This window comes from Nuphar pumila, chromosome 12 (genome assembly GCF_984573655.1).
Source record: "Nuphar pumila chromosome 12, dmNupPumi1.hap1.1, whole genome shotgun sequence".
Lineage (NCBI taxonomy): Eukaryota > Viridiplantae > Streptophyta > Magnoliopsida > Nymphaeales > Nymphaeaceae > Nuphar > Nuphar pumila.
Genome location: NC_143260.1, coordinates 24,484,180 through 24,497,710, shown reverse-complemented (window position 1 = coordinate 24,497,710; position 13,531 = coordinate 24,484,180). Strand labels below are relative to the sequence as shown.

General features: G+C 38.8%; 1 protein-coding gene across 1 annotated transcript; it reads right to left on the bottom strand.

Moving 5' to 3' along the window:
• Nucleotides 1–5,175: 5,175 nt before the first annotated feature.
• On the bottom strand, nucleotides 5,176–8,403 carry LOC149820337 (probably inactive leucine-rich repeat receptor-like protein kinase At5g48380). Its single transcript, XM_089982007.1, has 2 exons — nucleotides 6,775–8,403; nucleotides 5,176–6,508 (listed from the first exon to the last, which is right to left on the bottom strand). The coding sequence occupies exons 1-2, from the start codon at nucleotides 7,606–7,608 to the stop codon at nucleotides 5,504–5,506; spliced, it is 1,839 nt and encodes a 612-aa protein (XP_089838133.1). The 5' UTR covers nucleotides 7,609–8,403; the 3' UTR covers nucleotides 5,176–5,503.
• Between the last annotated feature and the right edge of the window lie 5,128 nt (nucleotides 8,404–13,531).

The following is a 13,531-nucleotide window of genomic DNA, read 5'->3' as shown; positions in this document are numbered from 1 at the left end:
AATCATAGGATAAAGGTTGGGTGGATGAAATGGAAAAGTGCTACTGGAGTGCTGTGCGATCGTAGAATGCCATTGCGGTTGAAGGAAAAGTTTTATAGGACGACTATTAGACCCGCTTTACTATATGGTACGGAATGTTGGGCTGCCAAGAGACATCATATTCAAAAAGTGAGTGTAGCTGAGATGCGGATGCTTAGATGGATGTGTGGAAATACAATAAAAGATAAGATTCGGAACGAAGAGATACGTAAGAAGGTAGGTGTTGCACCCATTGAGAATAAGATGCGAGAGAATCGTTTACGGTGGTTTGGACATATTCGGCGAAGGCCTAATGATGCTCCAGTTAGAAGGTTGGAGAAATGGGAAAATATATTAGTTAAAAGAGGTAGGGGTAGGCCTAGGAAGACTTGGATGGAGATGATAGGAAAGGATATGAATGCTTTGAACCTCACCGAGGACATGGCGTTGGATAGAAATGATTGGAGGAAAAGGATTCATGTGGAAGACCCAAAATGAATTTCTTTTTTGGTTCATATCGCTGACCCCAATTGTTTTGGGATGAAGGCGTAGTTGTTGTTGTTGTTGTTGTAGAAATGAATTTCGTAAGGTACATGCAAATTTCAGTTTTTTTTTTCAATCCGAAAGCAATTTGGCACCGGTATTGCAAAATTTCTTAATCGCATCGTGCCAGTATTGCAAAAATTCTTTTTCTTGCAAAATCTCCAAATTTCTTTTACAGGAAATTCGCCAAAAAAATTACTAGAGGAGACCGAAATTTAGGGTTTGCAAAAACATGGCATTCTAATGCAAAAAGGGGGTTGATAAACGAAGTATGCGCTTTAACAAAGTGAAGTCACTCATACGTTGCTTCATTCTATTTTTTACAAAATGAAGTCACTCATGCATTGCATTCATTTCATTCTTTCACAAAATAAAGTCGCTCATATATTGCATTCATTTCAGTTTTCATAAAATAAAGTCATTCATACATTGCACTCATTGCATTCATGGTTCTCACTGCGTCTTTGATTAAGAGAAAATAAAGTATTCCACCTATACCATGTGATTGAACGGTGACTATGAGATATTTCGACTTTGTGTTGATGAAGAGAAAACACATCTATCCAACTATCACAATTCATTAGAGCAGGATGACCTCAAGAATGATGCATATCCTACCCATACCACGTGATTGAATGTTGACTATAGATGTCATTTCTCATCCCACCCATATCATAAGATGCCCTTACTGGAAGCGTTGCTGATCTTCTCACCGTTGATGATTTTTTTGTTGATCTTTTCGGCATCGATAATTTTCTGCCAATCTTCTCACCATCATCGTTTGGTCGTAAAAAAATGATCAGAATTTTTCACTTGTTGGATACCACAAAAAACCTAGTTTCTGTAAAACCTAACTTTGCTTTTATACTATTCATAGGGAATTTTGCAACAAAAAAGAATTTTGCAATACCAGTGTGATAATTGTTTTAAAATTCGCAAGATACAAACTTCCACAACACTAGAAAGAAAATTTGCAATGTGTTTGCTTAGAATTTCACAAACTTTTTTGAAAATTTACAACCTCAATTGTGATTTTGTTGAGTTCTATGGGTGTATTATTGTAGCATCATGATGTGCGAAAATTGAAAATTCGTACCTACGATGGGTAAAAGCGACGAGAAAAAATTGAGAACCTGCGGTATTGTTCATTCGGCAGATTTAATAAATTATGGGGCATTTTATGAAACACGTCATTTTTTATGTAAGGTACAATCATTTTCCGAAATCCATTTTACTAGAGATAACATTTTCTCTCTTTTTCGTTTTTAGTTTTTAACAAATTATGCAACTCTTGAAATTGGCATACATTTTTCCTTTACATCTATTTGATCCCATCTTTTCACTAACTTTTAAAATATATATATAGTTTGATATGAATGTTGTGCAGAATCCTTTTTAGGGATGGATTAGATAAAATTGAAAATTTTGGTGTTCTTTTGAGCATACAAAAACACAAAAATTGAAATTTCAAAATTAATCTTTGTTTGGGAGCCAACATCAATCCATAGAAGTGTCAAAACCTCTTGAAATCAACAATGAGCTCCCAATCATCTTATGGAATTGAAAAAACCATGAATCCCAACTCCTTATTTTGGAGTCACATGGAAACCTTGTTTTGGCCACAACACAAGGCTTCCAAACATAGCCTTAACGTTTTGAGTACCAAATGAGAGTACACAAATATTGCTTGGATATATCACAAGGCTTCCAAACGTAGCCTTAATGTTTTGAACACCGAATGAGAGTACACAAATATTGCTTGGCGGATATCCACACTAAAACACCCTATGATAATGCTACTTAAAGCAATAAGCATGGAGCCTAGCATAATTTAAGTAGGTTTAAGGGGCAGACCGTTTGATTTCTTATATTTGGTGTTTCACAAGTATGCACAAAGAAAAATACCATATCAACTATGTCAGACTCCGATCCCCGAGAGGTCGGCTCTAACAGATCTTGCTTGCTGGCTGGGGTGCGGCTCAAGGAAATGCACCATAGAGGGAGGCAGTGGCATGCCCGCATAGCACCTGACACGTTGCAGATGAACAAGGAAGAAGGGGGCAGGCCACCGCTGACATGGATGGGCATGCGGCAAGGCCGTATCTTAGGGCAGGGGACACAGTGGTGTAATCAGGGAGAGAAAGAGGGCTAGTCTTGGGCAAGGACTCAGCTTAAGGGAAATCCGGCAGGGAGAGAGACATGCGTCTCTCCTTGCTGGCCAGTGCGGTGAAGCGGAAGGGGAAGCAACGGCTGGAAGAGAGAAATTCGTTACTGATTAGCTGACCGTAGACAGTGATGGGCGGAAGGGTGAGAGAGCAGTTTTTCCCTCAACAAGCAATCACACAAGAACATGAACGAAATTTAGAGGAGCAATCAATAAATCTCATTAAGAAATAAAATAGTTATGCATAACTATATAAAAAACATAAATGAATACAAAGGTAAAAATACATCCACAATCGCATCCTAGAGAGAACTCTAGGGGAGGCGTCCCACCAAAGTCTCCACCTGAGCAGGAGTTCAAGCTGGGTGGGTTTCTGATAATTTCTCAGAGTCTCAAACGGCTTGGGCGGCTACCACGGGGGCAGATTTAGGACTGGGGCGGATCTTCTGGTCAGACTTGAAACAGAAAAAGGGTCCGTAACAGACTACCTTTTAGTAACCAAGGATATGAACTCACACAGATTGTACAAAGTTCCATTTTTCTTGCATCCCAATTACTCGCATGAACTGTTTATAAGATATTAGGAGGAACCCTCAACTGTTACCAACGGGGCTCTGCTTGTCTAGCAAAGGCAGTTAGTGCATGTCAACTTATGTTGGGACTTTGCAAGTTAGAATCCCAATGGCATATGGTTGTATATCTGCTATGGGTCTGCCTAACCCCAGCTTTCTGTCGAAACAAAAAAAAACTCACTTTTTTCTGGCAAATCCTCACGTTAACTAAGCTAAACATGAGAATTAAATACAAATAAATAAATCTCAATCCTACACCCCTTCCCCACACTCCTCAAAAATAAATACAAAAAAATAAACTTATTAGAAGGAAATGTCTGATGCCTAGAAAAAAAGCCAGCAAAAATTTGTATCCATCTATATATGGATCAACCCAGATGAGATTCCCCAAAATTTCCTTAATGGCCCTTTGAACTAGAAAACAAAAGAAAAACTCTTAGCTTGGTAGGAAACATTCCTCGATGGAGGAATGTTTGTCAAAAAGTGTACTTTTTAGAAAAACTCTCAATGAAAAGTCTCATTGGAAAGGGTAGGAAAATCCGAACAGATTTTCTATATTGCATCACTTTTCCTACATCTTTCTTGCTTTCAAATGTGCCCTTAGTTTTGAGCGAGAGAGAGAAAGGCTGCTGAAGCAAGATGATAAAAGAACAAGAAGCGTCTCTGAAGTGAGCCACAGAGTGACTTAATGAGCTAGCACCACTAAAACATACTCATGTAAGAAAATAAAGAAAAAAGATAGGGCCAAATGAGAAGCAAAATCAAGCATCTACTTGCAAGCAATGGAAACAAGGAAGGTGGCAGGACATTTTTGAGGACAAGTCCCTGAGCGTTAGAAAACACAGAAAGAATGAATCGAAGAATTTAAAAATCTAAAAGCGATAAGGAATATAAAGAACCAAGTCGGTTGTTCCGGACCACCAAGCTCTTTACTTTTGTTGCATGTAATGGCCTTTGGCCTAAGAACCCCGAGATACAAGGGGATTCCAGGGTCCCTCGGTCCTCCTTAACTTGCTAATAGAAATCTCCTTTCTTGTCTTCTTCTATGCTCTCTTGCTTTCCCTCATTCTTTATGTGATTGTGTATGGGCGTGCTTGTGCTATTGCACCCGCACGCTTGACGAGCGATGTTTAGCTCGATTTTTGTTGTGTGCTTGAAAGGCCATTATGGTGTTGGGGTACAGCAGGGCATGTCACGGGAGCCTTCGCTTTAGCCCGTGACATCAGTAATGAACTTCATAAATCATTATGTGCCTAAATTTTAAAAAATGTACCATTAAATTTTACTTGCCATCTATATTCAATGAATAAAAATAAACAACAGTACAGAAAAATATTGGAAAATAAAATGCTCAAAGTTAACGTGTACCCCTCCAAAGCTTTCCTAAATACTAATCATCAGAAAAACTTACAAACCGAGCACAGGTGTCCAAAAGCAAATTAAGATGATTAGATGAAATTACAAACTGAGCATTAGTAGTAATGCTCAGTTTGTAATTTCTAGCCAACCAAGATTCTCTATAGCTGCAATTTGGACAGGCAGACATCTTCCCTTATTAGGTAATTAATTCTTAATCAAACGAGCCTCTGGCTTGTCAAGATGCATATGCTTCTAGGCCTCCAGGTTAACAACCACAGCAAATTATCCATCACAATTCATAGCATACATCCATAACCCAGATATGGATCATAGTGTTCTGAAATTAAGACATGTCCCTGGGATACCCTGTTCTCAGACCACATACTGAAGACAATAAGAGTTGGAATTTCAGATGTATTAATGCAAGCATTTGCAAGAAGTCCAGCGTGAGCAGGTATAACGAAGATCATGCACATACAACTCTCTAGCAGTAAAGGAAAAATGGAGATATGACACTAATTTTGGGGGAAAAACTAAGTATAGCTTAAATAAACTGTGCATGCAACAGAGTGAAAATATGTAGTATTGAACGTAGAAAACTTGCATCTAGTGATTATCTCCAAAAAAAGAAGACAAAAACACCCCATCATATGCCCGGCCTATGGGATGTGATAATTGTATCCTGAAACATTTATAATATGCAGGTAGCCATAACAAAGGTATTCTAGATTTACAGACATATTTAACACACATATTTAAGAAAGAGAGAAAAGAACCATGACTGATGGCAAGACCCAAGACATTTTCTTTAGCATATGTTCCTGAAGTTGTGTACCTTCTATAGCATTCACTTTGCTTCTTTTGCCACAATTAGTTCATCTGGGCAATCACTAACACTGCCAGGTTCAAGTGGCATTTCATCATAAGCTGTAAATTGGTACCTCTGCCCTATAGCTCTTAGCAGCTGGTAGACTTCAAACATAGAAGGCCTTTCCTTAGGGGCCGAGAGAACACAAGCACATGCCACTCGTAAAAACTGCAGTAGCTCATCATCAAAACCACGTCCAATCAGGGACTTATCTATGGCTTCTTGAACAAGAGAGTCACCTGAAAGTAGAGTAATCCAGTCAACCAGGCTTCCCTTGAAAGTTTCTGGGGCATTTGCCACATGAGTGGGTTCTTCACCAGTGATTACTTCCAACAGAACTACCCCAAAACTGTACACATCTCCCTTTGGAGTAGCAACCAGTGTACGAGCATATTCTGGAGCCACATAACCCAGATCACCAAATTCACCATTTACATAAGTGCTAAGATGGGTGTCCACAGGATTCATAAGACGGGCCAGCCCAAAATCAGAAATTTTTGGCTCATAGTCACCATCCAACAGGATACAGTTGGAACTAATATTCCGATGAATTATGCGTGGATTGCAACTGTGATGAAGCCAAGCAAACCCTCTTGCTGCCCCAATACTTATTCTTAGTCTTAAAGGCCATGGCATAACTTCAGAATCAGCCTTAAGTTCATGCAGTTGTTTGTACAATGTCCCGTTTGGCATATGCCTGTACACCAAAAGCCTTTCCTTTTTTGCGACGCAGAAACCAAGGAGAGTAACCAAATTCTGATGACTTACTTTTCCAAGTGTTTCCATTTCAGACTTGAATTCCTTCTCGGTATGTTGAGAATCCTGGAGTCGTTTAATTGCAAGAAATGAACCATCTGGAAGGGTTGCCTTGTACACAGTTCCGGTTCTACCTGAGCTTATGATATTATGTTTGCTAAAATTGTTAGTAAACTTCATTAGGTCTCTCAGCTTCATTTTTGGAATAGATTTCTCAAACAGGGATACCTGCATATCCAAAACGATAATCCATTGTTAAAAGATAAAAATTATAAAAAAAAAGTAAAGATCAAATCGAAAAGAAAATGAACTATAAATAATTTTCTTTTCTTTTTGATATTTCAAACAGGCTAAATTTGAATCACACGAATTTATACATGCAAATACGGTGACAAATTGGAAAAAAAATCATGCACTTAAGGATGAATAAATAAGAAAAGAACGAAAAACAACAAAAGTGTTACTAATAAAACTATTAAGAGAGATCTGCTTGCCTTTACTCCTGTTTCTCCCTTCATATTCTTGGCCCATTTGTTTCCCTCAATGTCTTCATCCTTCTTCTCGGGCTTCCTGCGGAAGCATAGCAGCGAAACGATGATCACGAGTACAGCGATCAAGAGAACTGCGCCACCAGCACTTGCAGCGATAGCAATAACATGCCCACTCTTTTTCTGAGATTCGCAACTTACTAAAGGATACCCACAAAGCCCAGTATTATTTGCGAAGTTTTCAACAGCCTGTAGTTTCCGGAATGGAGGAATTTGCCCTGTTAACTTATTATCTGCAACACTAAAAGTCGAGAGGCGATCAAGCTTCCCAATTTCACTGGGAATTTGGCCGGTAAACTGGTTAGCGTCCAATTTCAATGTATTGAGATAAGTACAGTTTCCAAGGCCACCAGGGATTTCACCAGAGAACTTATTGTTAGAGAGATCTAATGAAGTCACAAATGTGACTATGCGCGAAATATTAGCCGGCAAGGTCCCGGAGAGCTCGTTTTGGGAAAGATCCAATCCGGTCATGCTGGTGCAATTTTCTAGACCAGCTGGGAACTTCCCTTGAAGGCCCATGGAGGGGAGCTTTATGTTGAGGACCCTGTTCTCATTTGGGTGCCAACACTCTATGCCAATGAAGTTACAGATGAAACCTTCTGAAGCGTTTTGAAAATTCCAGGACGCCAAAGACTTCAAGGGATCAACGAAAGACGAATGTATGGTTTTCAGACACAGTATATCAGTGTCAGTAGAGCGACAGGGATCTGTGTTCACCGAGAACACCGCGAGAATATACAGAAAACCAAAGATTCTCCAGTTTGCACCCATAATCATGATCAACCAAACAAAACCCACTTTTTCCTCTTCTTCTCCACTACATCCAACTTCTCTGCAACTATTTATGCTAAAAAAATCCCAAAACAAAAGCACCAAAAACCGAAGAATTTAAAGAGTTTCTGACATCACCACCAAAATCTCAAGAATACCCAAATCATATTCCTCTGAAATTCAATCTCTGGAAGCAAAGGAAAGCTCTAAACACCCCAGAAACACACAGAAAACCGATAATTCTACAGTTTATGTCCATCACCATGACCAATTAAGGAAAACCCACCTCTTCCGGAGAATCCGCCCTTCCCATATGAAGAAAACCCAATTTCCCGCATCCCCATCTCAAAAATTCAAGACCAAATTTATAACAATCCCACAGGGGTGTAAAGGGTATGATTCATCTACCTCAAACCGGAAAGATCCTCCCTTTTGTATGCGGAAGGACTCGGAAAAAGACGCTAGAAACAGCAAGGATCAGCAGGTCTAAGAAGAGCGCACCGGATTTGTTGGAGGAGGATGGAACAAGGCAGCCACGTTCTTCCTTGCCATGGAGGAAGAGGAAGAGAGAAGAAGAGGGCAAAACGCCGATTCACAGAACTAAAAATGCCCTAATCATGGTGCCTCTCCTTGCTGTTTGTTATAAATGAGATAAAATAATAAGAAATAGACCAGAAAAAATTGCTGGTCCCATCATGTTGACTTGACTAGGGAGAAGACACTATACTGACACCTCCCTTACTCGGTCTATGTGAACGCTACCAGGTGATACATCTTCCTCTCTTTTTTCCGTCTTTTGTTCTTTTATAGCAATCTTTTCTTGTCCGTCCTAATCTTACAGAGAAAAGGACCGTTCAACCAAAAGCTCCAATACTCCCCACCTCTCCATCCATTGAGTTTTTCGTTGATGGAACTTTATATATTATACTTTGATCGTGAAACATTTTAGATTATAAATTTTTATGTTTAAATATATTTTTGAAAAAGGCTAAAAATAAATTTTAAATGCGTGTCTTTGATTTTTCACGAAAACATGACTATATATCGTAAAGTTTTTGGGTAAAACATATTTCTTAATAAATAAACTATAAAAAATAAATATATGAGGTCCAATTATTGAGATACTCAAGCATTGAAGAAGGAAATTCAAATGGTCGTTGGTTATAGATTTTTTACTTTTCTTTGCTTTCATGGTCTTTCTTTTTTCTTTATATATATATATATATATATAGTGATAGTTGCATACTACTTTCTGGTTAGACGCTAATGGATACGCGTTGAGCATCCATCAATGCATTTAATGGACGCTTAATGTGTGCCCTTGTAAACTTTTAGCATGTGTGGGATGCATGGTTCATCTCACACGATGTCTTCACGTCCACTGGTATCTAGCAAAGTGAGTGGTTGGCAGCTACCCCTCATTCTCTCTCTATATATATAGAGAGAGAGAGTAATACTACCTACTCTTACGAATTAAATCATGGTTGCATGTTGTATCTTTTTAATTAAACCTGATTAATGTACTCAACATAGTTTATTGGATAGGATTAATGTTTTGGATCATGTTTTTTTATATATAAAAAACAGCTTTTTAAAGTAATACAATTTTGATACATTGCAAGCCATTGATTTTTGAAGTTTTTAAAAAACATACATCTATGTTATAATTACATGATCCAAAACTTTTTCTGCTAAATAATGCTTATAGATCATATCTATAGGGTCTGATCAACAAAAAAAAGTTTAAAAGTTTAAAAATTTAAAGCTTAGGTTATTGAGAGCATCCTATTATTACCAACATATATATATAAGTTAATATTGGCTACTAATGAAGGTAAAAATCATAGGTGCAAGTTGTATCAACTCAATCTAGCAACATAGATGTGTTGGATCATGCTTTATGAGGTAAAAATGTCATCTTTTGAGTTATAAAATTTTGGTACAGTGTGGGTTGTTGATTTTTGAACCTCTTTAAAAGCCTAATTACTTGTCATGATCACATGATTCAAAACAAGTTTCTTAAGAAACATTTGATTTACAAAAGAATTAAAAAAATTTGAAGAAAAAAATAATTTCTAGTCATTAGCTTTTGTACCTTCATTAGAACACGTAACGTTTGATTTAAAAAAAAGTTAAAAAAAAAAGATTTATACTTCTTTTTTTTTGCACTATAGAGGTCTTTAGTGGCAGTCATGACTGCTGCCACTAAAGACCCTTTATCACTATAGTTGGTGCATGATTCTGCGTTCGACTATTTGTTCCATTTTAGTGTGTTTGAAGATACTTTCGTCCATATATATATATATATATATATATATATATATATATATATATATATATATATATATATATATATATATATATATATATATATATATTCACAATTCAACCCCCAAGATATAATCGACCGTCTTTTTTGTAAAGAATCGTCACTTGAATTGTATTTCTTAAATGAATAACTATGATCCTTGAGGTTTGAATATTTTATGAAAATTTTAAGCCGTTAATTTTCAGGTTCTAAAAAAACGGCTCATTAGTAAGGATCCAGATGGGTTAACAAATATTTGGGTATTAAGCTCCTGATTGCCCTCCATCAGGACTTGGCTCCGCATCTGACAGGCCTATCCCAAAATGGAGGGTGATCAGGTGCTTAATGCACAAATATTTGTGCAATCATATTGCACCTTATCTTTTGATAGATTTCTATAAAATCAAGCGTAAAACAGATCTGCGCCAGATTTTTAAAGAAGTGCCAAAAGATTGGTTGATACGGTGGTTTTTAAATAAGCTCACTTTAATAAAAATTCAAAGATGCACCTCATTTGATCAATTTGGCCCCACATATGTTCTCTATATACTGCATTTTCCCCTCTCTTTCTCCCTTTCTCTACAGGAAATATATTATACTTTATAATGGTGCTCTCTTTCTTGATTAAAGAAACCGCATAGATTTTATCCATTAAACTTGATTACCAAAAAAACATCAATAAAATGTAAAAAAAAAAAAGAAGTCATTTGAGTATGGTACACTCAAAGTTGCACATGACAAGGTCAAGGGTTCATGCTAAATGTGTGGCCCCACAAAAGGTAAAGAACCGTTTCGGTGGGAAAACGCGGGTTGCCTTTGGCCCACACTTTCTTGTTCAGTAAAGTCTTCATCTTCGTTCTGCCGTCTACCGGTCAAACACGGCACACCGATACAGAACACAAGGACACGACACCAAACAGGATCATGCTTTCGAGGAACCTTCCCTGTTGGTCCGTCGTTAACGTACAGACCACACAAGCCAAAGTTGGTCCCCAAGTTCATAACTCTCGTCAATACGATCCCACCAGTACCAGTCACAATTCTAATTCTCGGTAAAATCTTGCCTCAAAAGATGATTTTTCTTGTCGTGATAAAAATATGATATTTTACAAAATAATCAGTATTTTGATACTATTCAAAAATATTGTGATTACCCCTCTGAGACGACCGCAGTAGGTATGGTAGGCTGAGCCAGCACGATCAGGTCTTTGATACCTGATGGACGGGAAATCTGTTGAAGACAAGCCACCGGGTTTTGATAGGCCAACGGAAAGGAGGGAACCATCAAACTTGGGCGCAGGTGGTATAGACAGTGACAAAACGTTTTTTTTTTTTGGCAAAATCTCGTTTTTCAAAAAAAAAAACTTGCGAGAAATTGAAAATTTTTCATAAATCATGCATTTTTTTCAGCAAAATCTTGCTAATAAAAAAATTAATTAAAAAATATATAAAATAATTTTTATAAGAAAATATTAATAAAAATTATTTAAAAATAAAAATACACATTTTTTTACGATAAATAACCGTTTAAAACATAAATATCAAGTTTAACTTCACAGTATTTATGTTTTTTTCATAAATCTCACGATATTTTGAAAATCTCGCAAGAAATTGTCGTTTTAAACTTTCAGGCAATTTCTCGCGATATTATCGTGAGATTTTCATAAATGTCGCCATATTTGTCGGTATGGTGGTAGGTGAGGAGAAACGGGAGCAGTCAATGAATGCAGATCAGGCTTCATGACAGACCACATGTGGTTATCCCTGCCAAGAGTTACGATTAATTAATGGAGGCCCCTTTGGTGGGACGGCTTTGTCTGGGTTCCATAGGGTCTTTACTGATAGACGAATGTAGTATTCGTACATCACAGACTCCTTTAGAGTCCGGTTCCAGTTAGCGGAAAGGTATTGGAGGGTGGGAAAATGAGTTGAATGCCTCCTCATTTTTTCCTTCCCCTTCCATACTGAAAAAAAAAAAAAAAAACTCGTAAAAAAATGTTCAGAAAAAATGAATCTGATCATTCATCGCACCAGAGCTCCTAGGATTTGCCCCATCAACAACCGAATCATCAAGCCATGGAAACACATCCTTGTATCTGAGAAAATTGGGCCAGTCGGTTAGGCTGTTCACCCAATCATACTCTTCGTGCCCGGCGGCACCACCCTGATCAGGATCAGCTACCATGCTCATTTTGATCTTCTGTTCTGCACCTTGGACACATCCTTCCATGTCCACTGCCAGGGAAAGGCAATTGGGTCATGGGCATGGTGCGCCATATTCACATGGGCAGCGATGGGTTTGAACCGCTTTTCCCCGGTCTTCATCCTACCCAGTGTCCCGTCGGCAAGCATCTCAGCTTACTTGTCTATGAGGGTCTGTTTTTCCTCCTCACTCCATTTCTTCCTTCTCAGAGGCATAATGGAGGGAGGGTACTCATTTATCTTCGATACCCACAAAGGGAATGAAACCAAATAGGCGTAGAGCAGCAGAAGCATGAGAAGTAGGGGCATTTTTATTTGCCTTTACAAGTTTTTTCTGAACATTCTTTACGAGGGTTTCTGTTTTCAGTATGAAAGGAGAAGGGCACAATGTGGAGGCATTCACCCCATTTTCCCCACCTTCACATGCGGTACATGCCATGATACCCACTCCCTAGAACAGGACTCGACTATGTTGGATGGCTTTTTCAGAGTTAGACAAAATGAACAAAAAAGACAGATTAGAACATTGTTTCCATTGTTTATGTTCCAAATGTTGGTTGTTTGATGACGATGTGCAAACAACATGAATAGTCATGAATAATGGGTTGAATTACTTCGTTTTGGATCGTATGACTCAATTCAATTTCGTCTGCCCGCAATTCACCCTTTCCTTCTCCTCTCCCTTGATTTCACTCCAAAAGGTTCACCTTCTCTAGCCCCCAATCTACCACAAGCCCCTCGTCTATTGCCTCTCATGAAAACCTCCTCCCCACAACTAAAACTAGGCTCATTTCAACCACCACTATGACTGCCACCATCGCCAGCTTCACCATTCAGACGGCACTCTCTGGCTATGGCCACCAAAATCCCTGCATCCAGAGAAATTCACCAAGTTCCACAAAGTTCCCATGGGCCACCATCATCGAAACTACGGCTGCCTGCAGCATACTATTACTCGCCGGATTAGTCCTTTTCTGGTCGTTGAGGAACAGAGCTCAGCGAAACCAGTGCTGCCAAGACGATGATGCATTTTTGTGATTAGGGATGATTCAAGCATTCCTCCGGCCTACTCAGGCAAACCGACGGTGCTGTGGCCGGAAAGAACGGTGTTGTTTCCTGTGACCTTGTGGATATGGAGGTATATGTTCAGTTACTGAGAGCTCTGCGACGCGACCAGTGGGTTCGCAGCGCAGAACCTGATCAAAGAGGGCGGGTTCTGGTTCGTCTAGAGGGGACGGCTGCCGGATGGGAAGGAAGTCGCCGTGAAGAGGCTAAAGGAGACCAAATCGCGGTAGGCGGAGAGGCAGTTTCAGGCAAAGGTGGAGATAATTAACAGGGTGCACCACCGAGGTGTCCTTGCTGGGCTACTGCATTTGCAAGGAACAGAGGTTTCTGGTCTCTGAGTTCATTCCCAAGGGC